A 23,406-nucleotide genomic window follows, 5' to 3' on the forward strand; every position below is an offset into this window, starting at 1 on the left:
TGTGGTTGAGTCGACAAACACATTCAAAAAACGCAAACTGCAACATACTATATGTTTATTTTTCTTTACTCCGGTTTAATTTTATAAATACAATTGAGGACTTAACACATCAGTTACTTCCTCTGGAATACACATTTGGTAAAAGTAGACATTTCTTTTACTGGACACGCTATATATAGTTATGAAAATATTACATCTCACTCTTAAAAAATACTATTTATTGTTTACTTTAAACAAAAAGTAAAAAGAAAAAAAAACAACTAAAATTTGGTTAAGTTCTAAAAAGCTCTCTCGATCCAGTACTTCTAGAAAACTACGACCGAGAAGGCCTGGTCAAGAGAGCCTTGCTCCCAAGTTAGGGAGTCCTAAAATACATACTTTCTTTTTCATAAATATTGGATTAGTGTGATAATATTTTAATGTTTGTGAATATGTATAGAGGTTTTGCACCATCACGTGCCGGCGCCCATAATACAGCTTGGGCTGCCTGTGGTTAGATGACAGAATCCCTTTTCTCTCGGGAACTGAATTATTTCTTATGTAAAACGATTGTTTTGTTCCTCCCATCTAACATGGCTGACGTCACGTGATGGTGCCAAACTTCTATTGATGCTGAGGTTAAGAAGTGAGTAGGTTTGTCCAGCTCACAAAAGCACTACTGAACTGCTGACATAGTCAGAATGTCGCCACAGCTCGACTAAGGTAAAAATACATCCATCTTATTAGATAAATTGTCTGTAACATTAAACACAAACTATTGTAAAAGTAAAGTAAAGTACCTATATTTAACGTCGGTAGTTCCTTCAGTCGAAATTCAACTGCTATCAATGGGAGCTGACGGTGCGCACTTTACCCCCTCTCTCCATCAGTGCTCTGTTTTAAGAGTATTTAAAGCTGCAGCTACACGGATTAGAGAGAAGTCGAAACAGACGTGGAGATCCTAAGGATCGAACCGTGGACCTCAAGCTCTGAAGGTCGCGCACTAACCAACTGAGCTACGCCTGGTCCTACAAGATGCAAGTGACTAAGTACTTGAGATAATCAGTGCCTAGCTCACTTTGGTCAGCGGTTTTTGTGAGCCAAGGCGAGGTAGAACCACATATGGATAGATGATCGTTATCCAGGTAGTGATTGCGATGAACGGTGCATAATACGTTAACATTCCAACCTGCATGGAAAAGGAAGATTGCAGGGATCTATAAGTCAAGGTTTTTTTTTTAATACCTGGCTTGTGCTTTCTCCCTTATCTAAAAAACAGATAAAGGTTATTTACATTCCCGATAGGAAAAAACTGCGGCCCTCGGTCTTGAATGTACGGCCGAGGACGTCATATTTCGTATATTTCCCATTAAAATTAATCTTGTTTTGCAAATGTTTTCTTATTGTTTAGCGCAACCCATTATCCCAGTCTGGATACCACTTGCTCAGCTAATCAGGATGCCTTTCTTATAGGATACCGGAGTGGAAATAAATATATAACGGGGTTCTTATATAGCGCATTTTACATGGTCTCAATGCCCTTCACAATAATGACCAGTGGAGGACTTTACGGGCTGCGTATTTAGGCGCTAATAGCAGCCGTGCAGCTTACAATCATGACGGTGATTTGGTAGTAAGTTAGTATTAATGCCTCCAGATTGGGAAAGGCTGTTGAACCGGGAGACAATCCCCTACTCTTATACGAATAATTCAACAGGTTCTTTTATGTCCCCCATTTTACTGTAGGTTAGGAAGGGTTGGGAGACAGGGCCTACGGTTTTAAGTCCTTGTCCGAGAAGACTAAAAGAAAATATTATCTTGTGTTCTCTAAGTCCCCTACAGCCAGTTAGTAGTAATATGTCCGCATTCTAGCAGCCAGAACACTCCATTTTCAAGGAAAAATAAATAAATAATTTTAAACATTTCGTAAGTTTTCCAGCGTACATTTTAACACTTAACTCTTCCGAATTGGATAGTTGGCTGCGCAAGGGGAAATGCAAGGTCAATTTTTTTTATCCATACCTTATGTATTTTGTCCAGATACAATAGAGCTAAAGGAGCTGACCCGTAACCCATCAACATATGAGACCATAAGTACATCATCGATTTAACTATGATCTGGACATAAACGGGCATCTCTGAAACCTTCTTCCATTGTAATAGCTCCCACATTGTTAGGACCTGAAAACAAGAGAAAAATTACCGATGATTTATGAAATTTTATGAAGAATCCTCCCTACTCTAATTAAAGCGGTGAGACCGAGGATTTAACGCGCATCTAACAGCTTCAAACAGGAACAACTTTAATAATTTTAACAGCAAATCTTCCCCTGAGACAGAAAGTGCTAAATTTAACCCTACATGCCGAATGTATACCAGGGATCTGGGGGTTGGGTTTTCAGTTTTGTAGTGCGGAAATGAGACTAACACCGAGTAAATGAGTCTCTAATCAATGAGCACAGCGGTGTTTTACGAATTCAAAAGAAGTCTGATTCATACAATCAAACCCTTCATTTACACCTAAGTCCAAAATGGCGCACGGCTGAGTGTGTTACATGAAAACGAGGCATCCAGGGCCAAATGCAAAGAAATAATAGGGTGTCAATGCAAAGTATGCACTTGTTCTGTCTTTCTTTTCTTCTTACCCTCAGGAATGCGACAATTTTGCAGCATCAAATCATAAGAAAATACTATAAATTTGTAAATTTGGCCCTGGATGCCTCGTTTTCAACCGCCCGTGTGCCATTTTGATTTAGGTGTATAACATGCACTACTTCAAGTATCCTTACCGATCTCTCAAAGACAATGATCATGAACTGGCAGAAAAACAAAAAGAAGTACCCAGGTTGCACTCCATGCCAAACAGCGAGGAAAAACTGAGCAATAGCCAAGGACAAGATTCTGTTGCCAAGAAACTTTGCACGTTTGTAAACATATCTGTAAACACAATCCCGGAATATTTATCAGTCATAAAATGATATAACTCATTTTCATTCCCAGAACCTATTCTTTTTCTTATAATTATTTTTTATTCGAATAAATCAATAAATACTAAATAAATTAACAACCATACAGTCTTACAATCAATTAATTAAATAACCTATGATCAAAAAGAGAGAAAATAATTGAGCTTCGATATTTTTTTCTACTCATTTAACAGCCGTAGGCTCTGGTAAACCCTAACGGACCGGAAGCAAGTATCTTGCGACCAGGTCACCAGGGCGCATGCTCAGCTTCTCAGTCTTTGCTATCAATGATAGGGTGACACGAGTGAAAAACGTCTGCGCATGCTCTGAATCTTAGTCAAAACATATGTAAATTTGGCTTTCAAACATGCGTGATAAATCGGACTTTATAAAATGCCAAAACTAGGCTAATTCTTTCATATTGTGTTTGTTAATACAGTATCTTGGTCTGGAAAAAATATACTCGCGAACTTTTTTGTATACTTGGAGAAAACAAACATTTAGTTTCTCACTCAAACTCTTTAAAATTCTTAGAAAACGTGCTAAAATGCACGCACGCGCAAACGTTTTTCTCTAGTGTCTGATAGGTTACGATTTCCAGTGAATTGAGTAGGTTCTAAATACGGGAATGGATAAAAACGGCAACTCCAACATATATGTATTAGGAATTCTTAGGTGGAGGGAAAACTGGGTCGAGTTGGCATATTTGCATTAGGGAACTTATCTCAAAAGTGGCGTCTATTTCATCCCCGAAAACAGTCCCACAAAGCACTGCAATGCCTACTCGACCCAGTTTTTTTCCTCAATCCGAAATGGCTAATATAATAGACCTCCTCGGCTTGGACGTAATGTTGTCCCATTTTAGACCACGTGTCATTCCCTAGAGTATTCTTTCTTTGTTTAACGGTTACACATGAGAAGACAAATGAATATGGATACAACTCAAACAAAGAATCTCATTCTCAAGAGAATGACATATGGTCTGAAATGGGACAACATTACGTCCAAGCCGAGGAGGTCTATTGAAATGCCAACATAATCGCTTGTAATATCAGTCGCCGGGAAAACCTAATTGGCACCCACCCACGTGACACCGGTCTTGACAACGGTTGCTATCCGCCATCTTTGTGCCCCTCGATAGTAAACAAACAGACGCGACAGAGAGATATGTGTGAACTTTTCACTGAACATGGTGCATTGTATCGTAGTTGGTTGCGGTTCAAAGAGCGGTAAGAAAAAAGTTTCCTTTTCTTCAATACCTAAAGTGATATCGAATCAAGGCGAAGAGCACGAAGAGTTGACACGAGAGCGGAGAAGGCTTTGGATTTCGGCCATCAGTCGAGGCGATACTGACGCGAAGAGGGTTCTTGAAACCGAACGTGTTTGTGGTCTTCACTTTGTCTCTGGAAAGCCTGCAAAAGTCTGGGACAGATATAATATTGATTGGGTTCCAACTATTAACCTTGGAAAAAAGGAAAGCCAGGAAGAAGATCTGAAGGAAGCAGCGAAAGCTAAGACAGAACGAGCTGAAAGGGCAAGAGAGCGCAGGAAGCGAATCATAGAACATCAGCAACTTGGAGTCGAGAGGAAAAAGAAGGACTTGAATCAAACTGGGAATGCTGTCCAAGATATCGAGTTTTCTACCGAAACACAGAGTAATTCATGTTTTAATATTGAGCCTTCTTGCAGCAGTGCGAATGATGAGCGTGAAGAAATACTCGACAAGAGCACCCAGACATCCGTAGTGACTTTCAAGGACGAGTCAACACAGATGGACTTAGACTTAACTTATTTTGAAGGTTCACAGAACGCTGACACACAGACAGATGAATTTGAATACATGTTTTTAAAATCTGCATATCAAGCTCCGGACAGAGAATTCTTCGATACAGCTGATAAAGTTCGATTTTACACAGGACTACCTTCCTATGAAGTCCTGATGGTGGTGTTTGAGCATGTCGCGCCACATGTTCAACGGAAATCTACAGTTCTTAATAGATTTCAAGAATTTGTGCTGGTACTGATGAAGCTGAGACTAAACGTTCCCTTTCAAGACCTAGCGTATCGTTTCGTGGTGTCCCTGTCAAGTGTATCAAGAATATTTACTTCTTGGATATTGGCAATGGATTCTAGGTTGTCCTGCTTTATCCATTGGCCTGAAAGGGAACAGTTGTGGAAAACTATGCCAATGTGCTTTCAATATACATTTAGGCGCAAAGTAACTGTCATAATCGATTGCTTTGAAGTTTTTATTGAAAAACCAACAAATCTTATGGCCAGAGCTCAAACGTTCTCATCTTATAAGCACCACAACACCATAAAGATCCTTATTGGTATCACTCCCCAAGGTACAATTTGCTTTGTTTCTGAAGCTTGGGGTGGCCGCACCTCAGATAAATATTTAACTGAGAATTGTGGATTCTTAGATAAGTTGACCCCAGGGGATACAGTCATGGCTGATCGGGGATTTACCATCACAGAAAGTGTTGGTTTAAAGCATGGAAAACTGGTAATTCCAGCATTTACCAAAGGGAAAGCCCAGTTAGATCCCATTGACGTTGAACATTCAAGGGGGATAGCCAGTGTTAGGATACACGTCGAAAGAGTGATTGGTCTACTGTGGCGAAAATACACTATTCTGGAAGGAACACTGCCCACAAACTTTGTAAGCAGCAACCAGAATGGGTCACCTGAATTCCAGGTACCAATCGTTGACCGCATTTTAAGGGTTTGCTCTGCACTTGTTAATTTTTGTCCTTCCATAGTGCCATTTGAGTAGTACATTTTTCATAAAAAGCAGGGGTGGTAACAATGTTTAAAGTTTTTTCTATAATAACATTATACCAGGAGAAATCATTATTACATTGCGACAGGCACAAAACACAAAAAAATCACAATTACTATTTCACTAGAAATAAAGCAACAATTTTATTCACGTTCTTCAACAAGTCCAAATATGGAGGGGACAAACAATCTTAAAAATTAAATTTTGATATGAAAAAGGGTATGAAGGAAAAAGAAAGTGAAAATAACTCTTTACCTATGGCCTAATTTTTCATCTGAGATTATGTGCTAAGAAGATAACTGTGGCTAACACATGAATACTGATTTTGATTCAACTAACAATTTTTTAGCCAGAGAGAAATTGAAAAATATTATGCCAAAGGTAAACAGAGGTCTAATAATATTCAATAGCAACTGAAATGTTTATTAATTAATTTTATTGCTAGAAATATTGCTCTATGTATGACTCATTGTCATGTTACTGTTTCTTCCCTGATACACCATTTCCCTGAACATGGGTTCCTGCTTATTTTAATATTGTCACTAGATTTCATAATAAGAGATGTAGATTGAATCTCGAAAGAAAAGATTTTAATATGTTGGTGTATTTCTCAAAGCAGAATTAATCTGTTTTGACTGAGCCTAAAGTAAGAAGCTGATAATGCTGGACAGTTCAGACACAAACATTTTTACATTTTATTCACTGAGTTCCAATGAAAAGATGTCTGATTTAAATCACTTAAATGAAGTATTTATTTTGATTATCAGCTTTTTGCTTTTGGTTATTTATTAAAAATTATTTATTATAATATTTATGTCATATTACTGACTATTACTTATCACTAATAATTTTCTTTGCTAAAGAATGAATTAAAAAGTTGGAAACATGCTTATTTGTCCACCTTTAAGGGAAGCTAATAAATGGGGACGCATTTTAGCAACATCAAAAGTTACATGACTGGGGTTAGTACCAAAAGCCAAACACGTAGCAAAAGCAACTGAAAAAACTCCGCAGTCGCTACCATTACTTTGTTGCTGAACTGGTACAAATTCTAAATTAACTAGTCTTCCACCGATTAAGTCATTTGCTTGCTCCTCTATTTCCTGGCTAATTGCATGATGGTAGAGACTATCATAAAGATTTACAACACCAGGTAAGCATCCTATACTGCTAATACATACCCAGTGATCAGTCCCTGTATGCAAAATCTGAATAAATTCTCCCAAAACTACATCAAAGTTCCTTACTCTTCCTAGGGTTGGGCGCTGAAATCCCTCAATTGACTGGTTTACATTCTGCAATAATACTTGGGTAGCTTGAATTATATCACCATTAAGCCATCCAGCAGGATCACTGATGAGGTCATAATCAGCATTGTTTAGTGTTGCAAGGGCACTATACTTGTCAACAACACCGGTTGTAACCTGTGTGATTTCAATATCATCTTCACTGTCACTATTACAATCATCTGTTTGTGATTCTGAAGTTTCTGGTGATGGTGAATTGCTTGGCTTGGCAGAGGTTGTCTTTGAAGAAGTAGAAGTGGTAGGTGTGGATGATTTGTTTTCTTTAGCTTTACAGGCACCACACACCCACGTTGACTGGTGATTCTTTGGCATTCTTTTCAATCCCAAACAGCTAAGATGAAAAAAATGACCATTTGTACAGTTGGCATTGTGGCACTCGACCAGTTTATCACTTATGAGTGCCTTTGCATTACAAACACAGATAGCATTGCATTGCATTGCAGCTTGGTTGACAGTAGATGGTTTCGGCTTGGCTTTTGAAGCCCCAATTCCTCTCTTAAACTGTGGCAGCCTGCTGCAGTGAGGACAATACCATCTTTTAGGTATGGACTTCCCACCTACAGCCAAACATTCTATGTGAAATTGGCCATAAGGACAGTCAGCATTACTGCAGGAGACCATCTCATCACTGCACTGTCCTCTACAAAAGCAGACTGCTTGATCACCTGGAACTTTAATGATAACATTGCACTTTCTTGTGTACCACCGTCCCAAGATCTCAGGGAGTATGCCAATCCTCCAAAATGCTTCAAGCTTTTTCACGACAGTTTTGAAGTGGTGGGGGTCTGGGTAAATTCTCTCACACACAATGTGTGCATTTCCATCTGAATCCACAGCACAAACAACAAAGTCAGCATATTTTCTTTCTGGCAGAGTAAACAACTGTTGTTGAACCTGTAAGTAATAATTGTGGCTCTTCTTTAGCTTCATTAGGCCATTTACCACCTCAAGACAAGAGTTTTTTTGTAGAACATACTGCTTAAAGTCACAGTTGGGGATGGAAATGGGACATTTCACCTCTCCACATCCCAATCCGCAGCAATTGCAAGAAACTAAAAAGTCTGGGGTTGCATGGATGAAAGGAAATTCCCTGTTGATGAACAAACCACATCTCTTAAGTTCAAAGTTAATATGCTTTGTTTTCATTAAGCTTTCATATGCATTAATGGCATACTGTTCGTACTTGATGCCATGTCGAATGGCCTTGTTATCCAGCTTGTACAAGTGGGGGTAGCAGATAGATTGGATTAGTGACTGGGAGGGCTGAGCTAGGTTGGTGTTGTAGGCAGCACCACATACAGAGGCTCCAATTCTGCCAGCACGATGTCTAAAATGCCTGGGCCCTTAGCTTGATCTCTTGTGTCTTGCTCAACCGCTTTTATCTCCTCGTCTGAAATGTTCAGCTTGACATCTAAGCACTTTCGCAACAGTTCTAGATAATCTAGATCTAAATTACAAGGCTCGTAAAGATCACATAAAACTGGAACATTCCGACTTTTGGAAATGAAATGGTCAGCGAAGGGGTCGATTAAACTTAACAAAGCAGCTTTTGTTTGGCAGTTGTAGAGTTTTGTGTAAAATTCCTCCTTTTCCGCTGCTGAAACTTGGGCTGAAGGGTTCGGGTCTCGTCCAGGTCCAGCTTGACTTTTACGAGACTGTCCTAAATTTTCATCATTCAATTTATCAATGTTACTGTCTAGAATCTCTTTGAGTTTTTTCGCAGAAGAGAAATCTATGTCCTTGGCCCTTGCGTAAGATACTTGGTTGACATACGTGGGAAGAAGCCACGTGCACTTAACTTGGGTACAGGCTAATTTCCCGTTGATTCTTGTCCAACATTCGATGTAAAATAAGACGCTGGCAACATGCGAACAAGATTCTGCTAGGCCTGCTTTACAACCCAAACAATGAGCAGAAAAAATCGTACCATCCTTGCCGGCAATGATCCAAATATCGGCCAGAGGGTCATTCATGCGTTGGGAATGGCGAACTTTCGCCACGACCACATGCTTGCTTGAGATAATTCGTCCTCTTACTGAAGCCACAAATCCAGACACCACTTGATTATATGCTTCCAAACTCTTGTAATTTTTAAACTGATCGTTCGTATAATAGCTCGTCTGCAAAACCAAGTAACTAAACAAATCTGACTGCTCTATTGGAGGCAAACATTCAGGATCAAACTGCTCACTTGGTATGGTGACTGGATCAACGCCTACTGCCTCGATCTTCTTCAAATAACGTTCCTTTACATGACTTTCAAGACCTGATCCATATTTCGAGAGCACTGGCACAGCCATTTTCCAAAGTTTTGAGACGTCATTTGGCTCTGAAGCGAGCTAAAACTCTAAACACTATAAAAATGGCCTACTATTATCATAACATTTCACACTCGGAGGGGCACAAAGATGGCGGACGCCCATATTTGGATAGGTCGAAATAGGTCAGTGACGTCACGTGAAAGCCAAGAATAATAGATAAATGGGAATGTTAAGTTATCTCTTACCGCACTATCCATAAGCTAGTTTGTAAATGGAAAGATTGAATAATTTGCTGAAAGAATACAAAATAAGTTCAACATCAGGAACTATCATCATCACTGTCGTAAGTAGCACTGACGTGCCATAATGCAAGTGTTCTATTATCATCATCCCAAGCAGCAGCAACAGCTTTAATATTGGCATCAGCATCACACTATCCTTATTATCACCACCACAACCATCATCAATGTCATCGTTGATCATCATCATCATCGTTTATCATCATTATCATCACCTTCATCATCATCATCTTTCATCCTCATCATTATCATTATCATCATCGCCACTACCACCACCATAATCTTCATCATCATCTCCACCACCACCATAATCAACATCAACATCAAAATCAACATCAACATTAATATCATCATCATCATCATCATCCTCATCACCATCATCACTACCACCACCAGCACCTTCATCATCGTCATCATCACCAACACCACCACAACCATCATCATGCATCATCTTCCTCACCATCGCCAATTGCTTACCTGAATAGAATAAGAAGTCTCGTAACTGATAATGCGTATGTTAGACACAGCATCCCACTTTGGCTTCCCCTCTTCTGTTTTACCATTATATCCTAGCCCGGTGATAATACAGCAGCCTTCCTGTGTAAGAAAGTCGATCTAGTCATACTCAATAAACCCTTGCGACAAAACAACGAAGGAAACTTTTTCGTTGTTTCTTAGTTTCTACTTGCTGGAGACATAGAAAATTCGATGAGCACAGAGTGGTAACAACGCACTAATATGTCACTGTTGCGTGACGATATAACTGCGTGACCGTCACGCAATACGCTGCACCAAACGCAATCAGTTTTTGGCTTCCGTTAATCAAATTTTCAAAAGTTTGAGTTAGCATATTTGCTGTGCGCAGAGCGGTAACAACGTACAAACATCAATACTGCGCGAGAAGAGAAGCGATTTTATCCTCTGTAAGCCCGCACCTTAAACTCTCTTCACAACACCAACACAGCCCCTGCGGCGCATGTATTTTGGCTTCCGTTTACCAAATTTTTCGAAAATCATAGTTAGTATCTCGTGAAAATTATAAGCGCTTAGTTGAGCGTGTCAAGTATTATCAGTGTTACAGTCATTCTCAATAGAAAGCGGAACATCTTTACGGCAAAACTCGCGTTTTGATAAACTTCTGATATCTTGCAGTGCATTGTGGGGCTGTTTTAGACGGCATATTTTCAAGATGGCGGTTATTTCTCGCCCTAAAACAGCCCCAAATTAAATGCACTTCAACAACAACTCGACCAAATTTTTTCCTCAAGGTCGGAATGGCGACTAATATATCTTTGTGATACTCACCGACACTAAGAAAAGACCTAGATACTTCATATACATGACTTCGTAAAACCAAATAAAAAACCAGAACCGATGTAAAAGTGAAATATTCTGCAAAGAATAAAAAAATCATATCTTATAAGAATTTTTCGATGGCTTCGGCCAAGAAAAGAAACCAGTCAGATGATCATAACACATAACAAAAGTACGACATTAAGGGAGAAAATTACCTCAAACCATTCAGAAAGGAAGTGATTTTTATTGAAGGAAGGATTGAGGACAACGAATAATACCAAGTATACAATTCCAAAGAAGAAGCGTTGCAACCCAGCTTGGATGCTAGAAGAAGAAAAAAGTGCAATTTTTATTACCGAAGAATCAATGGTGGGCATAGCGCGCAGCATAGGGCACTCACCTCTCACCTCCGGAGTCTCAGGCTCGATTCCTGGACTCGCTATCACATTAAAGTATAGCATTTGAGGGACTCTCTTTTAATATTCCTTTTTACAGTTTTGTTCAGTGACCATGCACGTATAAGAGTTCCACGCCAACTCCATCCTCGACTTGGAACTACTATTCGTGGTCACTGAACTGAACTGTAAAAAGAAGTATTCGAAGTTATGTTCGTTCCCGGGTCATTCCTGTCATGATATTTAGTGGAGGCTTTGATTATGATTGCTTGCTTTAATGATGATTAATTCGGCATACTTATTCTGGTGCTTAACTTGATACAATGTGTGTAGAGAAAGGGGAGAGAGAGTCATATTACATTTGTTACATAATAGAGCCTAATGTTGCGTGACAAGTATATATTATTACATCCCCCTTTCCATTAAAGAAAAAAAAAAACTAATTTTATGAAACGCTAAAAATTATCTTAATAGAAAAAAAATATCATATGTAATAACAGTAATACTACTTGCTCATGCTTGCAAGTGTCAAATTTTTTTTTCTTTTTTTTTTTTTTTCTTTTTTTTTGTCTTTAAACGTATCTGTTGGGCGGTCTTACGATTCTTCCACTTCGGGTAACTGTGGTCCCAGGTGCGTGGCTTCCGTTGTTTTCCAGAGGTTCTGCATTGCCTCTGGTCTCTGTTAGTTCTTGATATTCACTGGTAGGTTGCTCTGCCGCTGGGGGTGCTTCTCTGATGTGACACCTGTTGCGTCGAAGCTCACTTCCAGTTTGTGACGTCACTAAGTATGAGCGTGGTGCTTCAAGCTTTTCCTTGACGACTGCAGGCTCCCACTTCTTGGTCGAGGGATTCTGAATGGTGATGTTGGTACCTCTTGCTAGCTCGGGTAGAGGTCTGACATTACGATCGTGGTAGAACCTTTGGATTTCTTGTTTCTCCCTTAACCGGTCGGTTATTTGATCACTGTTGGCACTCCTGTTGATGGTGCGGGGTAGGTTATCTTGTAGCTTTCTTCCGAAAAGTAACTCAGACGGCGATGGGAGTTTATTGTCAATGGGTGTGGTGCGTAGACAAAGCAGTGCCATACTGGGATCCTGTCGTTTCTCGAGTGTCTTCATGAGAACACCTTTGACTGTTTTAACTTGATTTTCTATGAATCCATTTCCTTGTGGGTAGTGTGGAGAACTGGTTACGTGGTGGAAACCATATTCGTTGGCAAATTCTTGGAATGCTACACTGTCGTACTGAGGGCCGTTATCTGAGCGGACAATTTTTGGGATTCCCTGCTCGCTGAAGATTTGCTTCATCGCATTAATGACAGTTCTGCTATTACTCTGCCCTTTGGATATCTTCCTGACGAATGGGTATTTGGAGTAAAAGTCAGAGATCAGAAGGTATTCAGAGTCGTGTAAGTGGAACAGATCAGTTCCTATGGTGTGCCACGGCCGAGGAGGTATCTCAGTTGGCAGCAACGGTTGTCTGGCATTAGATGCCTGATGTTGTTGGCAAATGGGGCATGATTGGGTAATCTTATCAATATCGTTGTTAAGGTTCTTCCAGTACACAGAAGTTCTGGCTCTGAGCTTTGTCTTTTCAGCTCCTTGGTGTGCTGCGTGAAGCTTTTGTAGAATGTCATTTTGAAGCGTTACGGGAATGATGATTCTTTGACCTTTTGTTAGTATTCCGTCATCTATTCCTAATTCGTCTCTGAATGACCAGTAAGGCTTTAGGCTCTTTGAGATTTCTTTGATGGTTGATGGCCAGCCTTCGTAGATGACTTGCTTGAGGGTGGCTAATTCTTGGTCTGCGCTGGTGTTTTCACGAATCTTCTCAATCATGGTCTTGCTAAATTGAGGGTACACCTCATGTACTTGGACTTCCATGTTTCCAATGGGATGGTGATCTTCTGGTGATAGACGTGAGAGTGCATCTGCTATCAACATGTCTTTGCCGGGTATGTACTTGATTTTCAGGTCGTATGGCTGCAATCTTAGTAGCATTCTCTGTAATCTGGGTGGTGCAGATATCAGATGCTTGAGGTGAATACTTTCTAGAGGTTTGTGGTCGGTAAACACTGTGAATGGTCGCCCGAATAGATAAGTATGAAATCTCTCACAACCGTATACTACTGCTAGAAGTTCCCTTTCGATGTTAGCGTATCTTGCTTCGGTTTCAGTTAGCGACTTGCTTGCAAAAGCGACTGGTTTGCCATCTTGGAGTAAGGATGCTCCAAGACCCTTGGTCGAGGCATCAACTTGTAGGGTTACTTCCTTTCTATCGTCGAAATATGTTAGGGTGGTTGTATCAGTGATTGACTTCTTTACTTGCTCAAATGCTGCTTGGTAGTTGGCGTTCCAAGTGAAGACTTGGTTATCTTTGAGTAGACCTCTTAAAGGTGCTGTAAGTGTGCTTAAGTTGGGTATGAAAGGACTCATGTAGGTTGCTAGTCCTAGGAAGGTTTGAAGATCTCGGCGGTCTCCTGGCTGTTTCATCTGCTTCAGGGCGGACACCTTTGCAGGGTCGGGCTGTATTCCAGCTTCGCTACAGATGATGCCATAGAATTTGATCTTATCTTGCTTTATGTGACATTTGTCTGGATTGAGCTTTAACCCAGTCTTCTCACATCTTTGGATCATGCTGTGCAAGTTTTGGTCATGTTCTTCTTCTGTTTGGCCATAGACTACTATGTCGTCGACGATTCCAATGACTCCCTTACAGCCTTCGAAGGTCTGGTCGATTTTGGATTGGAATACGTCTTGTGACATACGGAGGCCGAATGGCATTCTCAGAAACCGATACCTGCCAAACGGGGAGTTGAAAGTTGTTAGGTAACTTGATTCTTTGTCGAGGACGACGTTCCAGTATCCGCTTTTGGCATCTAGAATTGAAAAATGCTTGGCTCCGCTGAGTTTGGGAAGAATTTCTTCTAGTGTTGGCGTAACGTGGTGGTCACGTTGAATGGCGGCATTAAGATCTTTAGGATCCAGACATATTCTTATTCTACCGTTGGGTTTGCGTCTATAGACTAGGCTGTTGACCCATGCGGTGGGTTCACCTTCTCGGACCTTTGTGATTATTCCTTGTTCCATCATCTCGTCTAGCTCTAGCTTGATATCATCCTTAAGGCTGATTGGTACTCTTCTTGGTGGGTGAATCACAGGGGCTATGTTGGGGTTCAGCGTGATATGGTATTCGCCTTGGAATTTTCCGATGCCGTCGAAGCAGGTGGGGTATTTGGATAATAGCTGTGCTTTACTTTCTATCTTCTGGCTCGTAGCGTGGTTTGTATGACTTTGGTCGTGTGGTTGTTTGGCATCATCCTGTGTTTCCACAGAACAGTTCAGTGTAATTAGCCTTAAATCTAGTGCTGTTGGCAAGCCTATGATTGCACGGCCTGGCGCGTTGGTGATGTAGAAAGGTGCTTTGGTTTGCAATTTATTGTGTGTGCATTCTATATCATATATACCTAGTTGACCGATTTCTGATCCGCCGTATGCTGTGAGCTTTGTTGCTGATGGCTTTAGGGCTTTAGGTAGAGGGTTTCCGTCTGGACCAATTTCCTCCGGAAACATCTGTTTGAAAAGTCGGATTGGTAGGATGTTGGCTTGTGCTCCTGTGTCTACCTTGGCCTTCAAGTTTGCAGCTTGTGCGTTTCGCATGTTGGCCAATTGAACGCCTAGTGTTGCGTATACTTCATCTCTGGGTTTAGTATTGACGTTATCGACACTTATTGATTCAAAATTCAATGAGTCAAACTGTTCATGTAAATCATTTGTGTTCATCATCTCATGGACGCGCTTGTTTTTGTGACGTGCGTCTTGTGTGCTGTCTTGATATGATGGTTTTTTGTCTTGTGTCGTATGTTGGTTTGTGGGCTGTTGTGTGGACCTGTTCTTTTGGCGGCACATTTTACTCCAGTGGTTAGCTCTTGAGCAGTAATTGCATGTAGAGCCATATGCGGGACATTTTCGGTATTCATGAGTGTTTCCGCAGTTTCCACATTTTCTCATGTTCCCGGTTCCGGATTTTCCTATGGCGTGCACGCTTTGGTTGTCAAGCGGTTTGTTGGATAGCTGTGCTACATGCGCCATCGTTGCTTCGTAAGTTCTGGCGTATTCGATTGCTTTGTCAAGCGTTAAGTCGTTTCCGTGCTCTAGTATTCGCTCTTGAGCTTTAACATGCTTAGTGCCTATAATCAATTGTTCAATCAGGCGTTCTTCTAACTCCTGTTGATCTCTAAACTTGCATTTATTTGCATGATTCCTGCACCTAGTCATGAAATCATCAGTGCTCTCATCGTTATTTTGTTTTAGATGTTGTAGCTGATATCTTTCTAATCTAAAGTTAGTTTTAGGTGCAAGATGCTTTTCGAATTTGGACCAAATAAAGTCGGGCTTTGTTTTGTCATCGTCGTCGGCCCACGTGAAACTGTTGTATATATCTACGCCTTGACGGCCTATCCAAAGTAATATATATGAGGATTTTTCTACATCTGATTTCTTTGAGAACGGACCGGTGAATATTAATTGGCAATATTGTTTAAATCTAGCAAATTCGTCGGTGATATCGGCTCCAGCTTGCCAGTTCATAACAGGGGGCGTGAACCCTGTCGCCATGCTTGATGTGTTTCTTGCCGAAAAAACGCTTATTTCTTAATATTACTGACCTTCCAGTGTCTTGTGTGTTTAGTGCTTTACTTCTGACACCATGTCATGATATTTAGTGGAGGCTTTGATTATGATTGCTTGCTTTAATGATGATTAATTCGGCATACTTATTCTGGTGCTTAACTTGATACAATGTGTGTAGAGAGAGGGGAGAGAGAGTCATATTACATTTGTTACATAATAGAGCCTAATGTTGCGTGACAAGTATATATTATTACAATTCCCCCCTCCCCTCCCCCCCCCCCCCCAATTTAGCACGCTAAATTCAAATGATGAACCACTCCTTTGCTTTGCTTACCTTGAACTCCTATCAATGTCCTTATCTTGAAGCGTTCCATCAACAAGCGATTGGTATCTTCTTATTGAGAACTTTAAGAAATGAAAAAATAAACGAATGAATGAACGAAGTAATGGACGGACAGACGGACGGATGGACTAACGGATGGACGGACAGATGGACGGACGGATGGACGGACGGATGGACGGACGGATGGACGGACGGATGGACGGACGGATGGACGGACGGATGGACTGACGGATGGACTGACGGATGGACTGACGGATGGACTGACGGATGGACTGACAGATGGACTGACGGATGGACTGATGGATGTACGGACGGACAGACGGACGGACAAATACATTTATCGTTAGGAATATAATAACATATATACCTTTCGGCAATTAATAAGAAATTTTTGGGAGAAATGCTAGTCAGTTCACTGACTCAACAACCTTATAACCGCATTTACAGGACTATATGAGGGTGCCAATGAGGTAAGTAGGTAACTGGCAATTGTCCAAATAAATAACAGTTAACTGACAAATAACACAAAATTAGTAGTTAACAGTTAACTGATACATTTTTAATTTTGGTTAATATTATGACCAGCGCTCGTAAAATTATTACAGTTAACTGACATCCGGCCGGAAAATTAGTACTGACAATTGGGTACCCCAATGGCACCCTCCTATATCATGCTACTACGCAGTTTTGAACATTTTATTCCGGGGAGCCTCAGTATCTTGCTAGAATCTACACTAACCTGTGGTCCAACTAGAACGCCTCCGAAAAAGTAGCAAAATCCAGTCATCTGCAAAATAATGCCCATTAAGATTATAAAAACGGAATAAGTGTATACTCACGTAATGAAACAGACATTTGATCGATTGACACGTGTCTGGATAAAAGCTATACGCCCTTGAATACATATGATGGTGCAGGGGCCGCAGAGGGGGCGGGGCAGGGGGGCTATAGTCCCCCACGTTTTCCGTTTTCTCATACTGATCTCATATTTTCAAATCCTAGCCCCTCCCCCCTTTTTAGGGTGCTCTGAGTGGTGATCAATCTCTCTTATTCATTTTGATGTACCTCAAACAGTGTTGGTGGTGTAGAAATTCTCGTGGCTTTCATGTCTTCTGATATTTTCTAATGATAAAACAAAAGAAATCTAAGACCTTCTTGCAAATAAAGGCACTGTTCAAAACCAGTTTCGAATTCTAAATTACCGCTGTGTTCCTTGATTACAGACTCATTTACAGAGGGTTAGCCTCGTATCAGTGTCTCGTAAATATTCACAAATACCAATGGTAAAATAAAGAATGCACAACTTCAACAATAGGATCACTTTGAAGCTCGACGGACCTTGACTGGAACACGTGAATATTCTTCACAAAATCGAGGCTAACCCTGTGTTAAATGAGTCTGTAATCAAGAAATACAGCGGTAATTTGGAATTCGAAACTGGTCTATTTGACTTTGGTTATGTCAATCATGGCATCTAGACACACAATCACAATACTACAATACACAATACATAATAATAATAATGATGATGATGATGATAATGATGACGATGATAAACTTTATTTAGCAATGGAAAATAAACCAATTTAGTCAAAACTAATCTTACATAGGGCCATCAAATAACCATAACCATCATAAATAATAATTAATTATAATTGTTCTTCTTTTTCGCCCGCCTTTATTTTTCAACTACAAAGATTCCCTACAATCTGCTACGTGACTACACAGGGTCCCCAATATCCGTTTTTTTGGTCTAAACAATAATCATCACAATTATAACTAGATTCTCAATATTATTTTAAAATATGATATTTCATGCAAAGATTGTATCAGTGAGTAATAGAAAATATATGATGCTCACGTTATTATTAAAGTTATTTCCATCATAATAGTCCCATGCAATACCTGTAAAGATAAAGTACTACTAAGAGAGAGATGTCTTTACCTGTGAATGGATAGTTCCAGTAAAAATATAAACACCCCTACCAAGGGTGGCATTTGGGAATTTTTGAGGGAGACAATGGGGTTTCAGATCAAGAATTCTGAAGGAGAGGTTGAGCATCTTAGTCTGGAATTTCAAAAGGGGAGGAGGGGGAGGGGGGGGGGGGGAGATAAAAATATAAATACCCCTACCAAGGGTAGCATTTTGGAAACTTCGAGGGAGACAGGGGGGTTTTCAGATCAAGAATTTTGAAGGAGAGGGGGAGGATCTTGGTCTGGAATTTCCAAAGGGGAGGGGAGGGGGAGGGAATATAATAAAATGGGAAATCCAATTCAGATTGATTATTTTCTTCTTGTCAAGTCATTCACCTACCTGTCAAGCGTAAACACAGTATACAATGTGGTACAGACCAGTCCAGCATGAACTCATTTAGAGAGCGACAATAATATGCTACATGCAAATAACCCTATTAAATAAATAATTTTTTTCATAATCTGATTGGCAAACGCTGTGATGTTTACTTTGCAGACACACTAATAATCGGGACCACTTGAATAAAACTGACCAATCAGATAACAGTATCAAATAAATAAATGTTTCATAATCTGATTGGCTAATGCTGTTATCAGTTCAATCTCTGTCTGGTTTACTGTTAGGTTTGAGTCAGTATATATGCATCCTTAGACCTAATGCTAAACAAAGGTACCATAACTTAGGGAGTGTATTTATGACCGATCTTACCAAGGTTACAATAGCATGTTTAGTGGCCCTTTAAAAATCTTCTGGAATTGAATGGGAATGACCCTCCCTTTTCCAGACCCCCTCCAAACAGTTTATAGGTCCACTATACAGGCTAAGAATTATTACAGATATTTAGGTTTACCGTTGCTCTTACCAGGTTAAGTATAAAAGAACACACTACAGTGGTCAATGTTGGGCCTCCCTGATGAAGGAGACAGTAGGCCAAAATAATATTTGCCAATGAATGTAGACAGTTCCATCCTGTTGAAAGTAAGGGATACTTTTTATTTATTAAGAACTTGAACTTGAATTTAGTGATGTTAAGTATTAACATAGGTTAATGGGAGTGGAGCGGTAGGGATTCGGTTACCTGTCACAAGGACATAGCTATGTAACTAGATCACGTACATTAAGTGTAGTGTTTCATATTGCAGTGTTCGTCGTTCTGTAGTCTACGCGTTGTCATAGTCAATAGTCAATATAGTAAATAATCGTTTACTATGTCATCGAAAAAGAAACAGCGACAGCGCTACTGTCCAGGGTGTCACACGACACAGGAAAATCATCGCTTTGGTAAGATGCACAAATCTTGCCAGGGACCCAGTAGCGATTACGACGAATACAGCGACCACGAGGCTAATATTCATGAGACTTCCCCAACACAGACCAATGGAGAGTTACTCAACGCAATAAGGCTTCTATCGCAACAAGTGGGGAAGCTACAACTCGACCAGAAGGATCTCCGTGAGCAACTGCAACAATGGCCCGACAATTCCTACAGGTTTACAAGCTAGCGCGAGCTCAGGTAATTTCGACGAAACGTCGTCTAGCTATAACTATGTCGACCTGTCCACCCTCCTACCTAAACCCCACGATTCAACCGGGGAAGACGCCAACAAACGCAAAAGCCCTACGATCGAATCCTTCGATCATTGGCTTGAAGCCTGGTCAAGCTACGAACGCAAACTAGTGACGACCGACCCATCACTCTATCAGGAACTTTCGAGTTACCGAATCATAGTAATATCGGAAATTTCAATGGAAAGCTGTCTACGAGTTTGATGTGCAGTATCGTCAGAACCTCTCTACGTTGCCAGGGCCTTTCCATCAAATCGACACAACGCTCTACACAACGATCCTCGACTCTTCTGCAGTCCGTAGAGAAGCAATAGCATGTCAACGTTGCCGATCGGAATACCATCTCGTGCGCGATTGTCCCTTTCGCGCGAGGACGGCGGTGGACGAAAATAAAAGCGGCAAAAAAGCGGAAACAATCGGAGCAGATCGGTGGAAATTCGACAGATGGTTCCACAACAATACGGAGGGATGTAACCTCTTCCAACGACGAATGTGCCAACAAGGAAAGGACTGCAAGCGAGCCCACGTTTGCAAGGCTTGTCGGGGGGACCATGCAATGGCCGATTGCAAGGTCTCTTCTAACAAAACTTAGTTCCCCCTTCAACACCGAACAGTGGACGAACTCATTACGTGATTATTTTGATTCAAACTTTACCAATGAACTATTGTACCAAATTGAACACGGCGTACGCATCGGCTACGATGGCGTCAGGACTTCCCTCATTTCACCGAACCACAAATCTGCCTTATCTAACCCAAAAGTCATCGCTCAGGAACTTGAACGCGAAATTAGTCTTAAACGCAAGATCGGTCCATTTCTGAGCCCTCCATGCCAACATTTTATCGGATCGCCGATGGGCGCTATCCCCAAAAAGCGCTCGACGCCTCTCAAATGGCGCATAATCAACGACTTATCTTGGCCCGCCGGCCAGTCAGTTAACGACGGGATAAACAAAGAAAACTTTTCATGCACATACGATACGATCGACACCGCTATAACTCACCTAAGACAATACGGAAAAGGTGCCTTAATGAGTAAGCTGGATTTGACGGACGCCTTTCGTCATATTCTCGTGCATCCCCACGACTGGGAACTATTAGGGTCGACATGCCCATCGAGATCAACGGATCAATTTTTCAAGCTTATTTTCTCGACACTTTCTTACCATTTGGACTACGCTCATCACCAGCACTATTTTAAAAATTCGCTGATACACTGGCCACGGTCATGCTTCACCGCGGGGTGTTTCCTGTGTGGCATTATTTGGACGACTTCTGGACGTGTGGTGCTCCAAGCCCTGCCAATCACTGTCAACACAACTTGGATGTTATGCTAAACGTATGTCACGATCTGGGTTTCTCTGTAAATCCAAAGAAAACAGTTCAACCATGTACAAACTTAGAACTGTTAGGAATCGAACTTGACACTATCACCCTTCAAGCTCGCATATCAGAAACGCGCCTCAAAGAGACAATTGATTTACTCTCAACATGGCAAAGTCGCACTTCCTGTAGAAAACGGGAACTTCAATCTCTGATTGGAAAGCTGAATTTCATCTGTTTCGTTTGTCGTCCAGGGAGAACGTTTCTTCGACGAATGATTGACCTTCTAACAACTGTCAAACACTCTACTCATCACCTTCGTTTAAATAAACGATTCTTCAAGGACGTCAAATGGTGGTTAACCTTTCTTCGCGATTGGAATGGCCGCAGCCTCTTCTACGGCGATCAGTGGCTCACCAACGACTGCTTACATCTGTACACAGATGCATGCACTAGCTCCTTTGGTGGACTATTTGGTAATCGGTGGTTTTGTGGAACATTTGAAGCGGTGGGAGTCCCTAATCGCCGCTCCATAACCTTCAAAGAGTTATTCGCAATCACCATGGCAATCACTATATGGTCGTCCCAGCTTGAAACTCAAAATATCATCTTTCATTGCGACAACAAGGCTGTGATCGATATTATCGCGTCCGGCTCTAGTAAATGTCGACATATCATGTCACTCATGCGCTATCTATTCTACGTGTGTAGCAAATCTAACATAATTCTCAAAGCTGTTCATATACCGGGAATTGACAATGCTCCATCTGACGCTTTGTCTCGTTTGCAGGTATCTCGCTTCAAGCAACTCGTCCCAGAAGCACAGGCTTGTCCCACTCCGATCAGGCGTCTGAACTTAGATACCTTCAAGTAAAAGCCAATGAATATTTCCACAGTGGACTGGCTAATAACACTCATCGAACTTACTCTTCAGCTCAACGTCAATATTTAGAATTTTGTGATAAACATAGACTCAAAGCACTACCTGGAGATGAAACCACTTTGATACTCTTCATTACGCATCTAGCACAACGAATTAAACCCCAAAGTATTAAAGTATACACGGCTGGAGTTCGCGCACTGCATATCAGCAATGGCTACCACAACCCTTTAACTAATACTATAAAACTACAACAGACATTACGAGGAATAGAAAGGAAACACTTTTCGCCAGTAAAACAAAAACTACCCATAACATTTGACCTACTCTGTAAAATGTACACTTTCATCGACCTAGCAAACCCGGATGATACTGTTTACTGGTCGGCTATGACAATGGCTCATTTTCTATTACTACGGGCCAGCGAATTCATGATAACCGATTCTTCAGATCCTATGCTTACACTCAGCGACGTTAACATTGCAACTACAGCCAACAACGATGAATATCTGGCGTTACACGTCAAAACGTCAAAAACTGATCAGAAACGACAGGGAGTGACACTCTACACCGGTCACGCGAAACACACGGTCTGTGCTGTTTGCGCAATGAAGTCAAACTTACATCTACAGCGTCTACGTTCGCAAGGCAGGAGTGACGGCCCACTGTTCGGCCTGTCTTCGGGCTCAACCTTAGCTCGCTTGAACATGGCTAGCTATCTCGCGGTACTCTTACGCCTACTAGGAATTGACTCAGGATCTTATAGCACACATAGCTTTCGGATCGGTGGCGCCACATCAGCAGCGACTGCCGGACTCAAAGACTACGAGATTAAGCTCCTGGGAAGATGGAACTCTGATTGTTATAAACGTTATATTCGTTCACCAGTATCGCCGAAAAAATCTCAAAGACAGAACACTCGACATATCAATATGCCGACCCTTACACACCTAGTCAAGTTTAAATTTTTATAACTACATATACAGTTCTTTCTCATATTTGGGCCACTCTATTTGGGCAGTTGTATTGTCCAAATATGAACATTATTAAATTGCTCTATTTTAGCCCAAACATGCGTATTGTATAATTTGTGTAATAATATTAAGTGATGTTAAGAGCGACTGTCTGTAAGGATCGACCAAAATCGAATTTTCATGGCACAAGTCAAAAAATCGATTTCGCTCATATTTGGTTTTTAGATAGCCCTTAGTGTAAAATAAATCGAGGTGTCGTTAGTCTTGAAAAAAAAAATTTTTTTTCCCCACGAAATTTACGAAAATAGATTTCGCCCAAATGCAGGGGGAAAATGACCGACGAGGTCAAGGAATTTAGTACAAAAATAAGCGCATCCTACAGCTAAACTACTTAACAATTTTTTCGGTTGGTACTTTTTACCGAAG

General features: G+C 40.9%; 6 protein-coding genes across 7 annotated transcripts; 3 read left to right on the plus strand and 3 right to left on the minus strand.

The window, feature by feature from the left end:
• Window positions 1-38: 38 nt before the first annotated feature.
• LOC116292191 (lysophospholipid acyltransferase 5) lies at window positions 39-21,095 on the minus strand. 2 transcript variants are annotated; one of them, XM_089029637.1, is made up of 14 exons: window positions 20,970-21,095; window positions 19,100-19,206; window positions 18,577-18,670; window positions 18,124-18,167; window positions 17,328-17,384; window positions 17,002-17,049; window positions 16,254-16,324; window positions 11,109-11,217; window positions 10,903-10,989; window positions 10,075-10,194; window positions 9,544-9,590; window positions 2,769-2,916; window positions 2,002-2,160; window positions 39-1,168 (listed from the first exon to the last, which is right to left on the minus strand). In XM_089029637.1, the coding sequence occupies exons 3-14, from the start codon at window positions 18,623-18,625 to the stop codon at window positions 1,049-1,051; spliced, it is 1,059 nt and encodes a 352-aa protein (XP_088885763.1). In that variant the 5' UTR covers window positions 18,626-18,670; window positions 19,100-19,206; window positions 20,970-21,095; the 3' UTR covers window positions 39-1,048. The 2 variants fall into 2 exon arrangements, with proteins under 2 accessions (XP_088885763.1, XP_088885762.1); XM_089029636.1 differs by lacking the exon at window positions 20,970-21,095 and adding an exon at window positions 20,808-20,940.
• LOC148911333 (uncharacterized) lies at window positions 4,033-6,618 on the plus strand. The gene has a single exon (XM_089029635.1). It carries the CDS (start codon window positions 4,135-4,137, stop codon window positions 5,722-5,724), a length of 1,590 nt encoding a protein of 529 aa, XP_088885761.1. The 5' UTR covers window positions 4,033-4,134; the 3' UTR covers window positions 5,725-6,618.
• Window positions 6,150-8,223, minus strand: LOC148911334 (uncharacterized). Its single transcript, XM_089029634.1, has one exon. It carries the CDS (start codon window positions 8,181-8,183, stop codon window positions 6,600-6,602), a length of 1,584 nt encoding a protein of 527 aa, XP_088885760.1. The 5' UTR covers window positions 8,184-8,223; the 3' UTR covers window positions 6,150-6,599.
• Window positions 8,306-9,337, minus strand: LOC148911335 (uncharacterized). Its single transcript, XM_089029638.1, has one exon. The coding sequence runs from the start codon at window positions 9,335-9,337 to the stop codon at window positions 8,306-8,308; it is 1,032 nt and encodes a 343-aa protein (XP_088885764.1).
• Window positions 21,032-23,077, plus strand: LOC148911336 (uncharacterized). The gene has a single exon (XM_089029640.1). It carries the CDS (start codon window positions 21,032-21,034, stop codon window positions 21,998-22,000), a length of 969 nt encoding a protein of 322 aa, XP_088885766.1. The 3' UTR covers window positions 22,001-23,077.
• LOC148911337 (uncharacterized) lies at window positions 22,342-22,980 on the plus strand. The gene has a single exon (XM_089029953.1). The coding sequence runs from the start codon at window positions 22,342-22,344 to the stop codon at window positions 22,978-22,980; it is 639 nt and encodes a 212-aa protein (XP_088886079.1).
• Window positions 23,078-23,406: the final 329 nt, after the last annotated feature.

This window comes from Actinia tenebrosa, unplaced genomic scaffold, assembly GCF_029948245.1.
Source record: "Actinia tenebrosa isolate PJP-AT-01 unplaced genomic scaffold, QUT_ActTen_1.0 PGA_scaffold14__42_contigs__length_11649687, whole genome shotgun sequence".
In the NCBI taxonomy this organism is placed as follows: domain Eukaryota; kingdom Metazoa; phylum Cnidaria; class Anthozoa; order Actiniaria; family Actiniidae; genus Actinia; species Actinia tenebrosa.